Raw genomic sequence first — 18,906 nt, 5'->3', positions numbered from 1 at the left:
ATGAATTAACCTAATTGTATTATTTTTTCATTACTCAATAAATTTTCAAAATGCAATTCACTGCATTTAGAACTGTGCAAAATAAAGTAATAAATAAGTTAGACAAATGAAGTAAGAATATTTACTTTAGTAATTAAATGACAATGCCGCAAGAACCAATTGTCATTGACTAAAAACAAAGCCATAGCTAGATTTAAGAGAATTTATAAATCAATATTTCCTTCAGAATGATTGAATAGTATTGCTGAATTCCATCGGTATTAAGATGCCTTTAATATTGTGCAATAATATCATGCCAGAAAAACCTTTTATGACTTTCAATTTTGTATTTTTTTAATGCTACTTACATTATTCCCGAACAGGGTTCCCAGGATGTGCTGGAGCTGATCCCAGCTGGCACTGGACGCAAATCAGGAAAAGTACCCTGGACAGAGTGTCAATCCATGGCAGGGCGAACACACACACACATAGACAAATCATTCAAAAGAGCCAATTTAAGATCACTAATAGACCTAACCTGAATGTCTTTGGACTGTGGGAGGATACCAGATGACCAGGAGGAAACCCACGCAGACACGTGGAAAACAGGCAAACTCTATGAGGGAGGCCCAGGGACACAAACCCAAGTCTCCTTACTGTGATGCATTTTCTATTTAGCATGTATATATTTCTTTATTGTTTTTTGTGAAATTATATAAAAATGATACACCACAACAGAAATGAAATTTATGTGGGAGATGGCCGGCTGTTCATCCCGGCCAATACCCCCAGGCCGCCAGATGGAGCCCTCCCTGTAGCATGGAAGTGCCCCAAAGACCAGCAGGGAATCCTGGACAATGGAGTTTCTATTCCCAACCCTGCTGGATACCGTGGGGCCCACCAGAGTACGCTGCAGGGAGGCTCAAGGACTTGCATGTGCATAAAACCCGGAAGTACGTCTTAGTCAAGGAGACAGAGGGAATGACATACTTCTGGGGTGAAGAAAAGGACTTTTTATCTGACCTGGAAGTGATAGGAGATCACATGGACTTGGGATTGGAAACACTTCCGGGTCAGGGAATATAAAAGGACTATGGGAGCTCCTAGATGGCGAGCTGAGCTGGGAGGAAGGGTGTCAACGCGTCTGGGAGTGGAGGATTGTATTGGTTATTGATAGTATTGGTTATTGTATGAGTAGTGTGGAGTCGAGGGTGCTTGGTGCACGTAATTATTATAATAAAGATAATAATTATTGGACTTTTACCTGGTGTTTGGCGTGGTACCTGAGGGTTCAAGGGAGCAATAGCACCTCCTACTGTTACACCTAACATTATAGTCTTTGGAATACTGGTGGAAACCAGGAGACCCACAGAAGACCAAAAGGAGTATGAGCAAACTCATCTCAGAAACTGACCAGATTGGGACTCAAACCCAAGTTGTGAGGCAATACCACAAGCTACTGAGACACTGTGTGTACTCTCTTTGTAAACCATTTAATTAAGTAAAACATTGAAAACAATACATTCAAAGGTTAAAATATTTCTGGATACATCATTTGCATAATTTTAATTAATGAGCTTCAGAAAATCAACTCTTAATGATTCAGAGTGTCCAATTCAGCAGTTCTCCTTTTGTACCTCATTTTAACAGCATTTAGTATTTCTTCTGTTTTCAGTGTGTAGATGATAGGGTTTAAAAGTGCTGGAATTGTAGCAGAGAGTGAATTGTTGAGAATTCTTGCATTTTGATGGATACCAGAGATCATTGACGCAATATATGTTCCTGATATTAGAATATAAAATATCGCAACCAATATTAAGTGGGATGTGCAAGTCAACATAGCTTTTCGTCTTCCTTCTACAGATCCAATTTTTAACACTGCATTCAGTATGGCTGCATATGAACATACAATTATAGTCAATGGTGCAAAAAAAATTGATGTCATAGCAATTCGAGCCATTATAAAATTCGGATAAGTATCATTACAGGCTAAATGATACACAGGTCCATGGTCACAAAAATAACTGGTTACAACAGTAGATTTGCAGAAGGAGAGGCGTGTAATCAGTGCTACTAATATGCCCACAATTATAAAGGCAAGGAACCAGGTCATTCCAAGTATTTTTAACATTTTTGTGTGACTTACAATAATGTGATACCTTAAAGGGAAACAAATAGCAATAAACCTATCATAGGCTAAAACTATGAGTGAAAATGATTCCATTGCTGCAAAGAAATGAGAAAAAAACATATCAGACAAGCAAGCTTCATATGTTATCACCTGAGCATCAAAAAGAAATGAATGAATCATTCTAGGAACAACTGCACTGCTGGCAAATATATCAACTATTGCTAAATGTACAACGGCAACATACTTCGGACTGTGAAGACTCTCTTCAACATAAATCAGCAATATAATTAATGAATTTGCTAACACCGTTAAAATGTAAATAAACAACAAGAAGATGTAGTAATAGTTTGAGTATGGCATATCTGTAAACCCGGTAACAAAAAATGTCTGAGGATGAACAAAAGTATCATTGCTCTGTGAAATTTCACTAGTCATTTTCTGCTTTCTGTGGCCTGTAAGAGGGAAACAAAGAAAAAATAGCAAATAGTTGGCTACAGAAATGTAAGAAGAAAGATATTGCTTGTGAGCTGATTCACTCTGAAAATATTTTATTGAAATAGTCATCACTGACAAAAACACAACATCTCACAACAGATTGATAACTATTAAAAATTGTTGCTTCATAATATTCCTTGTAAAGTTTAGACATACAGCTTGAGTTCATTTCTTTACGATGCTTGACAGCAATGTTGTCCAAAGAAATAGAGAAATTCAAGATTCAGAATAAACATAACAAAACATATAAAGAGCACATTACAAGAATAAAGTTTGATTTAAAGAATAAGAATAGAGCTAACTTAACAGACTGCAATAACGCCATATTGGTCTACGAAAGAAAACAGTCAATATGTCCTAACAAAGCATTTAAGGGAAAACTTCAAACCCAAAGTCTTCCTTTGGAATTCATTTAGTCTGTTAGTACAAAATACTAGAAAGTAATAACAGAACACAAAAGAGTTTAGAAAGACACTCTGGGGCCTACACACTTAATAAACAATAAAGTATATAGCATTTAAAAATGTAGCCTTCCATTATTTAATTATCACTTCAAAGAATAAAAAACTAAAATACATTCTAATAAATAATTTCAACATCAGCACAATAATAAACATATTTATATTTTATGTATATATTGCATTTGTCTATTATTTCATTTATAAAATTCTGGCAAATGTGCATAACAATCTGTGCTTATCAATAAAATCAATGTGATAGTTTGTTTAGATTTTCTTCTTTTTTTTATATACTTCATAGAATGCAATAAGGAAGCAATCCAAACCTCACACACACACATGTATATAAGTGCATGGTTTAAAAAAGCATCTCTTTCAAGTGTGTTTTCTGTTTTAAAAAGACAAAAATACACAAATATTGCATGTATTGTTGTCTCCTTAAAACAGAAAACACACTTGAAGGAGACGTTGTTTTTCAATGAATGTTTCAAGCACTAGAAGGAAACTGCCGTTTATTTCATCTGCAAGTATTTCTTGACATGCAAATACTATACATAAAAATAAAAAAATAAAAGTGATTAAAATAATACTCAGTTGAATTTCAGTTGTAGAATAATTAACACTTAGATTAATATCTGTTAATATTACAAAATAGAATTTGAATTATAATATAATTATATAGCCAATTATTTAAATCCTTTCTTGTGTAGAACTGACTTAACTAAGCTTGAATTCCTAGTAACATTCAGTGCAGTTATTTCACTCTTATAAAGCAAAAACCAACACCCAAAGATATTTCCTCAGATATTTTTTTGAATATTATAAAATATTGAATTGATAAAACATTGGTAAGTGGCAAAGAAAAATAAAAAGCTGCATGATCAAACTGTACCTGTCTAGGACATGTGCCTCAGTAAGATGAACAGCAGCCCTTAAACGACCAGATTTATAAAGGATCGACTGTAACTGGAAAAACTGCAACCGAAAGGGACACGATTAGGCTGACAGTTGTGTTTTCATTGCAAAGCTAACTATGCCCAAAGGAGGAATAGTAATACTGTAGCTGTGTTTACCCAAAATTACCAATGTTCTGCAGCTTCAGCTCTATGATTCTATAGTCAAACAATCTTTGTTTTACAAACTTTAGTAAAAGTTCAAAGTAAAACAGTTCACACAAAAATACAGAAAAAATTAGTATTGCAAGAAAAGAAAAGTTCTGTTTAAGGCTTATATCTTGTTTGTTTCTTTAAGTTCTCATACAGTTGAAGTATTTCTAATCGGTCACAAAACTGTATGCTTATCCCATTTTTATATCTTCAGTCCCTGCTAGCAATGGGACCTATTCTAAACAACAACTGACTTAATTTACAAACTGCATCTGAGATATAGCAAGAAAGATCTATCTAATATTAGCTTATGGGGTGTAAAAGACTGTACCATTGTCTATGGTAATGAAAGAAAATTATGTTCTATTCAAACTAAGCAAACACTAATATGAGTTTAAATCTAAGACTGGCTCGCAAAAATGCATTTCTGAGAATGTAGTATTTTTTAATATATTTTAAATATTTACGCAAATTGTAAGAATGTATTTGAAATTGAACTATACTTTTAACTTTCAATCTCTTTTAACAATAAACACATTATGCAATAATTGTATTTAAATGAGCATTACAGGATCAAAGTAGTCTGGCAGTGACAAATATTTTCTTTTTCCATTACATTCCATGCAGGTCAATCAGAAGTAATTTAATTCTATAGTAATTTATGACTTTATGAGATGGAAAACCTTCTGCTTTTAAAAATGATAGAAAAATAATTAATATATTTGAAAAACTATAATAATAAACAAACACATAGAAGGGAGTGAGTTAAGGCCATGATGATGTCAGTTTAATCGTCCTCTCTACTCAATGCATGTTTCTCAGTAAGTCACTTACCCACCTCTACTTCATCTACCTATCAGTGTTCTACTTAGGTTCAAGGTTTTAGGGTGCCAGTGTCTATTGTAACAGCATTAGGCATAATGTAAGCCCAACCTTGAAGAAGTACAAGTCTATCCAAGGCCAAAGACAAACTCACCAGACATATTTAGTGTTAGCAAATTAACCAAATACACAATCATCGAAGCAACAGAGATAACGCCAAGGCAAAAATTTCAAGGCAGGATTCTGAAGCTGCAAGGCAATGCTACCTAACACTGCACCACCACAGCCTGTCTGTAAATCCACAGTCAAATCCAGATGTTAGCACAGAGTTACTGTCTTCTAGAATCCATAATATATATTAATGATTAAAAATGCATTTCATATTAAGCCCAGAATTTTCAATATTCTTTTTAAGATCATTTGTAACTAAGAGTCTCACCATTTCTTTGGTCTTATACATTTATGTGGCAGCAGCATAGGCGGAACATTGGGCAGCACTGCCACCTCATGGAAATAATGTCATGGGTTCAAATTCCATGTCCTCCTGTTGCCAGCGTGGAGTTTTCCTGTCACATTCTAAATAAAGTGCAGGCTAACTGGTTATTCCAAATTGGCCAATGCTTGTTTAAGTGGGGCCCTGTGCTGCAATTTGCAACCAGTGACCATTCCACCTAACATAAATGTGTTGAAATCATTCCTCATTGTTCCCAGGCTTCATCCCAGAGGATCTGACACTGTAGGTCTCATGGACAGCTGAGATACCTGCCTTTATTACAACATCACAGGTGGCTGCATGGTGCCTCGGTCACATGTTGGTGGTGCAAAACGCCACCATAGAAGAATCAGAAAAGAAGCAAAGAAAAAAGTCAAGATTAGTAAGGATTGCAACTCTGTGAAGAATATGATCATTCTATGCATGTATAGTCTATTAGGAGTACAACTAAAATGTAGCTACGAAAAAGCCAAATTAAAAATGTGTGTTTTTTAGCAGTTTTTTAAAATGTTCCAAAGTATTAACCTGGCGAATTTCTTTTGGTAAAGTATTCCAGATTTCTTATGCATAACAGCAAAAGGCTGCCTCATCACTTCTTTCAAGTAATAAAAAACATTGCATCTTGTCTTGAATTCACAGGCTCACATAAAATGACCCACAGACACCACACAGTTCAATCATAAGGATGTCTACTTATAGGAAGAAGGGTTCCAGGGAGACACAGGGCACAGATTACTAAAAGACAGAACAGAAAAAACTTGCCTGTCTCCACAATGCATGTATTCAGTTCCTGGCATACCTTTTCCTCCTCTCTCTTGTCTCACCAATGGTACTGATGTTTTTCTCCTTTTTCACCACTGCCTTGCCAGGTGAGCCTACGCCTCCAATTTACTCCCAACTCTGAGGTCACCTGGCTAAGCAGAAGGAGGCTTCTTTTAAAGTGTAGTTCCAGGTCATTCCTGACTCTTTGAGAGATATACCTCCGTCTACTTAATGGGGGGAGGCTTCTTTAAATGTTTTAGCACTTGACTACTTCAGGGGTCAGGGCCAACTGGCTGACCAATGGTTTCAGGTCATTTCTGACTCTTTGAGAGATATACCTCCGTCTACTTAATGGGCCAGACACACTTATATTTGTCTCCAACCTGGTTGTAGCTTCCTTGTGCTCGCTTGATGCTGGGAGGACTAATAGACTGTCTCCAGTCCTCCTTTGGCCAGTTTCACTACTCCTGATCAATCCTTTGAGTCTCACCTTGGCAATTGTCCCTGCCAGCACAAAAAATGTCACAGCTCATCTGATGACAGTAAACATTTGCTGATATTATAATTACTTCCAACTGGAAACAACGTTCTAGAGAAGGCAACACAAGAATTCTGTTGGAATGTGTAACTCTGTGATACAGCAACACTAACATCTACATCAGGGTGAGACATCAGGAATTTCTAGAATTAAGTCTAGAACAAACAATTGTATTTCAATTGTAAAAATTCCTCCCTGTTTTTTATAGCTAATGAAGGATTTGATTTTTTTAACAGACGAAGAAATTAAATTGTTTTTGATTTGAAAAAAATTGACAAAACCCTATGACCCTGTAGTTAGGATATATAGTGGATTGTATAATGGATGGATGGATGGAAATTGACAAAAATCTAATTCTTGCTTAGATAATCTGTTCAAAACCTTTTGTAAAATATGGTATTAATAACATTTTAGAATAAGCATTTATAAAGGGAGAAAAAGGAATTTTCCCTTTGTTTTCTTTGTTTCTTCTTTTCTAATTATTTAAATTAGCAATGGGAAGATTCACAATAAATTAGTTGTCAGCTCAGCACACTCCATAATCAAGGCTTTTCTTTTTGAAAGTTTAAAATTAAGGATAAGAACTGAAAAGTTATGATTTGTTTTTCAATTTCCCAGTTACCCCTTCATGATTTTACACCTTTTGAGCTCATTTCACATGATATACAAAATTTTAAAAAACACAGCATGGAAGATCATAAAACAACTGCCTGACAAAAAGACTAACACACCGCTTGGGTATTAGCGAGTCCAGTAAGCCTGGCCGCGTATTCATAATGCCCTGCTGCTGTATGGAAAGAAGTCAGAATTGATTTCTTTAAAATGTAAGAATGAAATTATAGTTGTTTCTCAGATTCCATTTGGTGCATACACAAAATAAGTGTAATGGTAATATTATAAGGGTCTCTAAAATATATGCAGAGACCAGGTAGAATATCCTTTTTCGGTGGAAAAATGTGGAAACCTACAACAATTGCACAACTGGAAAGATACATCTTTTCCTAATTTAACCATTACTTTGGTGTTTAGTTTTGAAAGTGCCTGGACTAGACTATAATTCATTGGAATACTCAATTATCTACAGTGTATGGTTTTTCCTTACTGGAAATGTCCAAGTAGCTTGGGTAATATGAAGGTATTTGCGATAAATAGGAGCTGGACAAAGCCAGGGCTTGAAACAGAGGAAAGGCCTTTTGATCTTACATGTATCACTCTGTCCAGTCAAATTCACATTCTTTAAATATTGTAATATTATAACTCTGTTTAAGAAACCTAAAATGGCTGGATGCTTTTTCCACAAAATAAGAAAGAAATAACTTCAGAATGCAAGAGCACAAAAAACCCTTAAGTAGTTTTGTTACTGTGGTGGACGGCCGGGACACCCCTTTGTCACTAGATCTGGGGGAGCAGCCATGGGAGCCACGCTACGTCCCTTGGAACCTTTATTGGCAGCCCCCCTGGGTTGTGTCAGGGCCACTTTCGTGGAACACCGGAGCTCATCTTGGTATTGCTCCGTGGCCTCCACCAGGGGGTGCTACATACAGCTGCACAGTTTAATGAGCCCATCTGGGCGGGAGCTCAGCCAGAAGTAGGTCAACGAGCACCTGCAGCACATCCGGGTGGGCTACAAGAGGAGCCTGCAGCCACTACTCAGGGCGCAATAGTTGCTGTTGGTGTCGTCGTCCTCCTCCTCCTCCTCCTTTTACTACTACTACTACTACTACTACTACTACTACTGCTCTGGGTGCAGCAACAGAGGAGAGAAGAGTGTGATTTGGGGTGATTTTTCAGCCTACCCAGTGCTGCTTTGGTCCTGTGTGTTCCAGCACTGCCCTGCTTAGAAAAGAATTTTCAAATCTTCTGTCATTTTAAGCAAAACTGAAACAGAAGGACTGGAACTTTTGTTTGTCATGTAATATTATTCCTCTGTTCCAGCAGTTTGCCTTGTCCCTGCTGGTAACTTGACCAATCAAGCATTCACATACAAGCTGGAATTCAGATATTATTACTGTATGTAACTATTTACCGTGCCCTCCACAGACACTTTCCTCCTTAATTTACCCCTCTGCTCTGCAGTTTAAAATTACGAATCAAACAACTCAGATGTGATTAAAGTGCTGACTTTCATCTTTGAATACATTTCAGTCACATCACGTTGAAATGACACTTTTTATCTCTGGTCCCCCCATATAAGGGAACCATAATGTTTGGGACAATTGCCGTCACAGGTGTTTGTGATTCTTCAGGTGTTTCATTGCTTTATAAGATACCTGGGCTTGCTTCTAACCTTTGGAGTCTGTAGTTTTCATTGTTCAACATTAGGACATGAGCTGTGCCAATGAAAGTCAAAGATACCACTATGTGGCTGAAAACCAAGACTAAAACCATTAGAGACCTTAGGTGAAGAAGAGAGTGCAGCCAAGGTGGACTGGGTGGAGAAGAGTGACAGAATTGATTTGTAATAAAAGAGTATCTGCAAAAGAGAAAGGAGGTATGTTGTATGGTTTGGAAATGGAACCACTAATGAAACGAGAGCAGGCAGAGCTGGATGTGGTAGAGTTGAAGATAGGATTGTAAATGAGTGATTTGGATGATTTGGGCACATGTATAAGAGAGATGAGGGGTATACCAGAAAATGATTGTTGAGAATGGAACTGCCAGGCAAGAGGAAATGAGGAAGGCCAAAGAGAAGGTTTATGAATGTGGTGAAGGGGGTAGGTGTGGCAGAAAATGATGCAAAAGACCAGGATTGATAAAGACGAATGATCCAATGTGGCAACCCCTAAACAAGAGCAGCCAAAAAAGAATAAATGACACAAAATATTGAAAATCTTGACATCAGAAAATTCAGAAGTGGGCTTAATAAATTTTATTTGAATGCAGTTAAGCATGGAGATCTCTCTTCTTGATCTGCTTTTCCAGGCATTGTGCTTATTTAAGCTGTTACTTACTAGCAAGTGACCACACTAGTGACAGAAGCAGCCACATCTGCAAAAGGACTAAACGTGGGAATCACCAATCAATATCGATCCTGAGGGATAATCACAGAGGTCCGTGGCCAAACTACTTAAACAAAGTTGAGAATTTGTTGTCCGGGCATTCCAAAAGCTCACACTGACCACTCTGCTACAAAAAAAAACCTATTCAGCAAATAACAATGAAATCCACAAGATGTTGGGGCTCAAAAACATGGGGACTGAATGACAAAAACAACACAAGAGGAAACAAACGACATATAGTCTCACTTTTAGACCCATGATACAAATCATGAAATTGACATCATAAAGAGTGTGAGGACACACTGTGTCCAAAGGTTAAGCCATGCACAGATGCCCCCAAAGAAGATCTGAAAAGAGAATACAGAATCATATCTCTGGAAAACATTCATGGACTTGTGCTGAATACAAGTAGAAAACTACAACAATGATACTAACATCCCATTCACTTAAGAATCTTTGTCCTTATGAAAATGAAGTCAAAGGAGGTGGCCTAAACTCTACATTTCATTCAACTCTGTCCAAAACAGACAGAATATCCTTCATGGAAGCTAAATGCCAAACAGGCACTGCACACAGGTATTCCTAACCAATTTCCACACATTAAGGTTTCTTGATAAAAATAAGGATATTTTTCAATAGTATCTTGCATTTTTAATTCAGCATCAACACAGAAGTGTGATCTTTTTCTGTTTAAATCAAACATTTATTTTGATTAATGGAATATTAAAGGATGTGTTAACCTGTGACCAATTTTAACTTGAGACTGTTCTACGATAAAGTTGGAAGATGGAGCCAAGAGGTTGGAATAAAAACAAAAAGTGCAAATATTGCTCTTTGGCAAAATTAAAAAAAAAAAGAAAAAGAAAGAAGGGAAACTGATTTTTTTTTTTAAAACTATGCCACTTTTCCCAAAACATCTGTCGTGTACACAGATTTAGAAAACATTCATTATCCTTCAGGTAAAATTAAAATGATTATTTTTACTTTATGGCAATACCTAAGTAGCTGTTTAACACCGAGCCTAATTTAAAGTTAGAGTAATGATAAAATACAAAAAGCTTTGTTTACATTAATCAGGTTCACTTAATTTTCCTATCACCTCAACTCATTTTAAGTTTACTTAAATTTGAACCAATTATAGAACCAGAGAAAGACAATCTATTCAGGCATCACACCAGTAGCCAGGCTTTGATGGAGCAACAGTATGATTACAGGGCACACAAATATGCAAAGTTGTTTCTGATTAACATCTTAAAATTAATATTACTAAACCAAAACAAATGTATGTTCTGCATATTACAGTTTACATTAATCTTTTATAATCCTCGACCTCATGCAATTTTATTATCCACCACTTTGAAGAAGAAAAGAGGACATGTATTTACATCAGGTAGCATGACAGCATCTAAGGACTTCTGTTTAAAGATTAAAAATAGGAGGCAAGAGGAGTTTTGCATGGCGTTCCTGTCCTTTACTATTACACTTCCAAACTTAAAATTTAATGTTGATCTCTATCATTTGAAAACTAGGGAAAACAAACTAGCTGTTTTTTTTAGATCAAGCTTGTAGCACATATACGTAAATTATATGCACCACAACCTACTGTTGATGATTTCAAATGAGCGCTGGTAAAAAGGAACAAAGTTACCTAAAAAAGTCAAAAAACACAGAAAAACAAACATTGCAGTGTTCACTTCAAATACATTTTTATGAAATAATTGCACTTTAATGAAAGGAAATATATTTGTTAAATATTCTGTTTGATCATAATTTTTTCACATAAAAACTGTAAAAACAAGTGAATTTTTTAACATTTAAATATTTTAAATAAATCTTACGATAAAGAAGAACATTTTATTAAAGCCCCTTTCCTTCTATTTGACCATATAATTGCATATGCACTTTTACACTTTTTGTAATATATTATTAAATTCATCTACCACCAAAATTCATTGATCATGTAGTAAAGCTAATTTAATTTACTGTTCAGTATTGCTTTAACAAAGCAATGATTGGAAGATTGCCTTATTGTACAAAGAATGAATATTTGTAAAGTGAATAAAAGTTTGATAAATGAGTCTCTTATCAGCTTTGTTCTTGTTGTATTTTTTGTCCAATCTTAATTTGTTCTTCTCTTTTAGACCTGTGATATGATGACATACATTCCTTAAATCCCTGAACTTGTGGCTGACATTTTCTCCAGTCTTGGTGTTCTGCCATACATTCTTGCACAGCATAGTGCAAATGAGCACAACCAGTTTTTGAAATCATAAGTTCTACCGGGTCATCTTCATCTTCAGCTTTTCCAGTACGGATGTGGGGCTTATGTGATGGGGCTGTCATTGTGAAAATACCTGCAAGATCAAATTACATAACATGAATGAAATATTTAAAAATGAATAATCATTAGATATGTTTAGAAACAAAATTTTGCAAAGAAAAGAAAAATGACAGGATTCTCTTAAATAAAGATTCCATTACATTAGACAAACATATACAAGGAACCTTAAAAAATCCAATTACAAAAGTTGTAAGCATTCTGATTTGCCTTGTGCAATGGTCTTCTGCTTAAAACAATTTACTATGTTCATTAGATCTCTGACCTGCTACTAAAGTACACTACAAACAATAATTAAAAAGAGGAAATATTTCAAACAAATAGTAGGCACATATATTAAAACAGTAAAACACATTTAAAGAGATGAATTTCTTCACATGTAGCTAATAAACTTTGTGGCATCTCAATCGGAATCAAGTGTGGCAGCTGAGAGACTTTTGCGTCTGGCAATGGAGGTGAAAAGCAGTGTGGAGGGCTGCACCAACATGTGAAAGACGGGAACCTAGAGGAAAAAAAGGCTGGTACTTTGACCGGGAGAGAGAAAAAAAAGGGAGGGGGCTTCGGGAAGGTTCAACAATGGCAGTGACAAGTGAAAGGTAGTGTTGCCACATATTCAATAATTATATTTGTACGATAACTTTGCTTAATATACATTGTATGATCAGTAATTTTAAGAACACCCCAATGTACAATACTTTTGACATTTATATGTTTAGACTGGCAGGGAACACAAAGGCAGCTTGCAATCTCCAATAGTTGAGCCCTGTTTCTGGGTACGATAAGAATCCAGTATGCTGCTGTTGATATATTTAAATGTTATCAGCAGTGGCTGTACTGAAGAACCATGCTAAAGGGATTAAACACACAAAAAAGCTGAAATGCCCGGTCCCAGCAAAGAAATTCATACTTGACTGCACAAAGATAACTGTCAAAAAGGAAAAACCAGAAAATGTTGTTCAAGTAGAGGGCCTATAGCTAAGCAGGCTTTTCAACAGAGCACATCACTGCTTTCTGATCCACAGACCATTTGACTGAAGTTCTGGAAATTTTAAAGACTCAAATACAAAAAAATTTTATATCTTAGCTACACAAAGGGAACTGCTATAGCCAAACATGTTATTGGCAACTGCTACTTTGAAGATCAAGAGGAAAATGAATAAAGAAAGTATGCTTGTAGATAAATTGACAAACAAAGGTAACGCAAAGACACTGCACAGACTGAAAATGGTCAGTGAACAAATTAACAACTATGCACAAATGTGGTCTTGGAAATAGATTCAAATATTTTCAGATCAGCAGAGGATCTTAACTTAGGGGGAATCCACTGGCAGACTTTAAAACCAACTGATAAAATCACTCAGAGGCAAAAGTGCCACTGGAAAGCACTGTAGGCTTTGCTTCTGATGGAGGCAATACAATGCTGAAACAAAATACTTCTGTTTCCAGTTGCCTAAGTAACGGCCTGCCAGGTGTAATTTTGCGGCGATAGTTCTGCCATTCTTTGCACTTATGTGCATGTGAAACATGTCAACAGCTACCTCGAAGATGTAAAGATTTATTCTGGGATCTTTATTAATATTTCAAAGACAGTAAGAAATGTGTTGCACAGCTACACAAATTCCAAAAATGTCACACCAAGGCACACAAAATTCTTAAGCCATTGCAAACTCGCTAGCTTTCTCTTTAACAAGTTGCTAAATGTATAACAGAGCAAGAGAATGCCCTTTGTTTCCTCCTGGGTGAATTTTCTTGTATTAAACAAGAATTTGCTTGATTGCAAAATGCATGGATTAATGTTAAATTATGAATATAGTATATGCGTGTTATGAGTCTCCTTTTTACACAGAATTATTTCCTTTACCAGGAAATGGTGTGAAGTGAATTTTAATAAAAGAAACACTTAAGGAGAGTTTGCATTTTTCTGGCATTTCTGCGTGAGGATCCTTAGTGGGCTACTATTAAACTGTCGCAAGCATTCAGATGAGACATGCTCACTGCAGGAGTAATGGGACTGAACACTTTAAAAGGGAAATTAGGAGAATGATGACAGCTAGTTGAGGAGGCCTGCAAAACAGGTGAAAGGTGAACTAAAAACGGTGCCAGCTATGTGTCGAGCAGTGCTGCCTAGGATTACTGCACATGCTGAAAAAGTTTTATGAAGTTAAGTAACATGTCCACAAAATCGTACTGCTTTAGTTTAACATACGGTGTTTGAGATACACTACCTATTGTTTGTTACTCTACAGCAGAGGTTGCCAACATGGTGCCTGCGGGCACTTGGTCACCCGCAGGGACCAAATCAGTTGTCCACAGGGCATGTTCTAAAAATAGCACTAGACATCATGGAGCTCTTTCTAAAAATTGTATTTAATTGTGTTGCTGTTTTTTTGAATCAATAACACTTGCATTAATATAGACTGGGTGGTAGTCTGCAGTCAAAGTTCAATATCGTGCACAAGACAAACCTCCATCTCACTCTTCACTGAGACAAGCAAATGGGCAGTTACTATGGGGAGCTAGATGCAGTTTTTACCACCTAAAAATAAATAAAAGCAGAAAAGCTATATAATATATTAATAATATTGTTAAAGGTGAACCTTTCAACTTTGTTATTCAGGAAGTTTGTATCAAACAAGCAGCCCTTCGTAATACTCTCAGTTTCAAAAGGGGTGGTGACCCCTGCTCTACAGTGTTTCTATATTAGCTTTAGTTGCCATGACATGATTTCAACTGCCCAGTATTCATTTATATCCTACGTGTAACAGAAGTAGCATTTGGTGCCATAACATATATATAGCTGCCTAATTTAATAAGGCATTTTGCACTATTGAACTATCCTACCTAGCAGCTGATGTTTTAGTTCACTTGTGAGTAGAGTTCCTTATTTCACATAATCATATATTTCACACTATTTGTTCCATATTATATACAATGCCAAAGCTCCAAGGAATACTCTTTCCCAAGGAACGCCAAAGGGGCGCACCTGGCAATGCCCCCTCAAATCCCACCACAAATCCATCCACCTCTATTGCTGCCTTAGGTCGTCCCTTATTTTTGTTTACAAAGGGTGGCAACTCTATTTAAACTTTTCTTTATTTAAAAATCAGGTGACACTATTTACTGATAAAGGAAATAATTCTGTAAATTTGTACTAATTGAAAGTTTTCAAGTTTGTTTGACAAATTAATGAAAATAAAATGTATTTAAAACCATTTTACTATAATATAAAAATGACCCTTCATTTCTTTCAGCTGTTGAAGTTGCAGAAACTACATGCGGTAGGATTTTTCAAATAAGGTACCACAGAGTGATGGCCATAACTAGCGATTTCTGTTACAATTCGACAAAACTGAACAGACTGACTCAACATCGGGCGTTTAACAAAAAGTTCTGAAGAAAAAGGCAGAGCAGCTAGGACACCCTTCATAGCCAGAACAAGGTACAAATAGTCCTATTTAATTTCATGTAAAATTGCTTGACCCTAAAGATGGGTGATAAATCGATTTTACTGATTTATTTGAATTTTTTGTTTAGGACAATATGTAAAATGAAAATTGTGATTCATTATAAACTGGTTAATTAACCGAGTCTGTTTAGTTCACAAAATAATCTTTATAGGCCTATCTGCTAGTTTTTATTCTACTTCAAGGCCTGCGAAAATTCACTGCAGGGCTGGCTCACACATACGTCATATATATATATATATATATATATATATATATATATACACACACACACACACAGTGTGCATGTCTGCATGCATATTTATGTGTAATTTTGGAAACAAGTCCATTGTATGCATAAAAGAAATTTTTAAACGTGTTTAGCCAAATTAGTCTGTGCTATACAGTGTGTGATTGTGGTCAGTTTCACAGTATTTATAGTTTATTCTTTTTTTTCCTATATAGAGAATGGTTTAAAGGGCTAAAGGATGGATTATGGCATTGGTTTTTGTAAAAAAGGTTATCAGTGCTTTTTCATTCAGTTGGAAGAAATAAGTGAGATGTCTGTGGTACAAGCTGAACTCAGTCTACCCACTCACCAACTTATTACGGAGTCCCCAACAAGGTGGGGTTCAAGATAAAGGAAGACTGAACGATTCCTGGAACAGGAAAAAGTCATAGCCCAGGTCCTGGGGTCAGATAAAAAAAAAAAACTAGGCACCTTACGCCAACATGGCAAAGAGAAAGACATTTTGGAATCGGTAAATAAAGCAGTGAAACCACTCCAAGACTTCACTGATGCCTTCTCCTGAGGAGGCTTATGTCAGTGTCTCCTACCTCAAACCGGTGCTTCATCAATTCAAAATCAGTCTCCTACAGACAGAGGATGGAGATACTAAACTTACAAAAATAACAAAAAAGGGGAATCTTGATGAAAAATACAGTGACCCTGTCACGGATGAACTCTTGGACATGGCTTCACTGATGGACCCCAAGTTAAGGACAAATTACATTGACCATGTCAAAGTGGAACAAATTAAGAAAAGAGCTGTTATGGAGCCGACACCTCTCCTCAATGACAAAATAGCACAGCCTGAAGAAGAAGCTTAGCCTAATCTAAAAAAGAAAAAGACTTTAGCAACCTTCTTCAAGAAGAAAGGACTCTCTTCCCCCTAGTCAGATGCACAAAAAATTGAAAATGACCTGGCAACCTACTTAATGTCCCCTGACACAGATCCACTTCAGTGATGGAAGCTCAAAGAAGCAAACTTCCCAAGGCTTAGTACTTTGGCCAATAAATATTTCTCCATCTCTGCTACAATCACCCCATCGTCGCGGAAGGTTGGCATTGTAACATGCCATAGGGCATGCCATAATCCAGAAGCAGTAAACAGGCTTGTGTTCCTTGCAAAAACTAAAAATAAAAAAGTCTGCAAAAATGTGTTGTTTGAAAAGTCTTCAGGTGTACTTATATATATTTTATTGCAAATTTGTTTACTTGCATTTGCACTTCATTGTTCCTCAAGGAGAGATTCATCGTTTGCAAACTCCTTAGTTATGAGTAGCCAAGTTCTAAAACCACTAAAAGAAATGTGCGTGCTGTTCTTATGTGTGTTGGTATTGTTACAATTAAAGCCATTTTAATAATGTATTTGCTTTTATGGAAAAAAAATCAAATTCGGAGTCGTAAATCGGCTGTAGGTTGAACAAAATCGGAGATTTTATTTTTAAGCAATATCGCTCAGCCCTACATCACGTTTGCTTATTTTTAAATTGTAAAAAAAAAAATCTAATTCTTCCTTCTGCTGCGCCTTCCTTCCAAACCTTTGGTGTAGCTTCAATATGTTTCGAATTATTAAAACTTCGACTTTAAGAAGGTTATTTATTTACATAAATCACACACGTGAACAGATACCGTTTAAGAATTTCCAACACTACGAAACAACAGATATTGGGAAAATGCATACATTTCATATTGCTTACGATATGTAGCTGTATTTTTCATAAAACATCTCGCTACTTTAAAATGTTGGAATAAGTGTTAATGCGAAAACGTCTGTATTTTATAAACTTTACCATACAAAATTTCCAAAAATCGTCTCTTCTGTATTACGAACACACATATAACGTGCACTATCAGCTTCTGGCTAACTAAAAGGAAATCTGGAAACTTGCAGATGAAGCGCCAAGTGTTCATGCTTCCACTCAAATGTACAAAGTAATATAATAAACTTACTGCTTTACAGGCTAGATGTGCTGTATTTGGCTGAAGCGGCATTCCGCAGGAGCAGTTCTGACATCCGAGACTGAGTCCACCTTTGCTACTGACTAGCCGCGTCACATTCATCGGACCTTCAAGCGACCTCCATGCTTGAATTCACCGATCTGACCAGGACCTTCAACTCTGGTGTACCGCCAGATCTCAACCTCAAATGATCTGTTTTAGCTCGGGCAGTCAAGCGTTTTTTTTCACTACGACGTCAGTATTTACTACAGTTTAAGTATAAACACTGCAGTTTTACATACAAACTGTTTTAAAATTAAAGGAAAACTTACAGATGCCACTTCACATTCCCTACAATTGAGAAGTTAAGTGTCGACATACAGGAACCGAAGACAGAGGAACTGTGTAACCTGGAAATGTCTCCGAGTCTTCGGATATTTACGAGTTCCGGTATATTTCTTATCTCGTCAAAGGTTAAAAAAGTGAACGTTTCTAGAAGAATTCGCCACTAGATGTCACTGTATATTTATTACAAATTTACAAGAACTTCTGTATAATAAAAAACGGTTATAAAATAACGTATAAGAAATTTCATCATAGAATAAAAGATTTTTTTTGTTGTTGTCAGCAAAAGCCACCTAAATTACCGTGTCCAGTTTCAGCAAGACTCCCCTGCTTGGACCTTTCCCTCAAACAATGCTACAATATGAGTGGTCTCACTGATGCCACAGCATGGAGGCAGGACGATTAACTGCCCCATCCTTTTTGTTTAAGATCAATATATGACCATATTTTACTGCTGAACTGCACTGCTTTTATTCTTTTTTTTTGCGTTCCCACAAGTTATTTACCTCTGTCTAGGGGGCGGGCGATAGACCCACAGCTGAACCAATTATACATCAGTGTTCGTAGATTGGGTTGGGTTCCGACCTCCTCTTCTTCTTTCGGCTGCTCCCGTTAGAGGTTGCCACAGTGGATCATCTTCTTCCATATCTTTCTGTCCTCTCCATCTTTCTCTGTTACACCCATCACCTGCATGTCCTCTCTCACCACATCCATATACCTTCGCTTTAGACCTTCCTCTTTTCCTCTTCCCTGGCAGCTCTATCCTTAGCATC

At 36.4% G+C, this 18,906-nt stretch overlaps 2 protein-coding genes across 3 annotated transcripts; both read right to left on the bottom strand.

Moving 5' to 3' along the window:
• Positions 1 to 1,573: 1,573 nt before the first annotated feature.
• LOC120524598 (olfactory receptor 10A2-like) lies at positions 1,574 to 2,545 on the bottom strand. Its single transcript, XM_039746428.1, has one exon. The coding sequence runs from the start codon at positions 2,543 to 2,545 to the stop codon at positions 1,574 to 1,576; it is 972 nt and encodes a 323-aa protein (XP_039602362.1).
• A 9,050-nt stretch (positions 2,546 to 11,595) lies between these two features.
• On the bottom strand, positions 11,596 to 18,222 carry LOC120524692 (cytochrome c oxidase assembly factor 4 homolog, mitochondrial). Of its 2 annotated transcripts, none has more exons than XM_039746506.1 (2): positions 18,121 to 18,222; positions 11,596 to 12,137 (listed from the first exon to the last, which is right to left on the bottom strand). In XM_039746506.1, the coding sequence occupies exon 2, from the start codon at positions 12,124 to 12,126 to the stop codon at positions 11,869 to 11,871; it is 258 nt and encodes an 85-aa protein (XP_039602440.1). In that variant the 5' UTR covers positions 12,127 to 12,137; positions 18,121 to 18,222; the 3' UTR covers positions 11,596 to 11,868. The 2 variants fall into 2 exon arrangements, with proteins under 2 accessions (XP_039602440.1, XP_039602439.1); XM_039746505.1 differs by lacking the exon at positions 18,121 to 18,222 and adding an exon at positions 17,801 to 18,114 and having other exon boundaries at positions 11,606 to 12,137.
• Between the last annotated feature and the right edge of the window lie 684 nt (positions 18,223 to 18,906).

This window comes from Polypterus senegalus, chromosome 2 (assembly GCF_016835505.1).
Source record: "Polypterus senegalus isolate Bchr_013 chromosome 2, ASM1683550v1, whole genome shotgun sequence".
NCBI classification, from domain to species: domain Eukaryota; kingdom Metazoa; phylum Chordata; class Cladistia; order Polypteriformes; family Polypteridae; genus Polypterus; species Polypterus senegalus.
The sequence above is the reverse complement of the archived record's forward strand: the minus strand, read 5'-3'. Positions and strand labels throughout refer to the sequence as shown.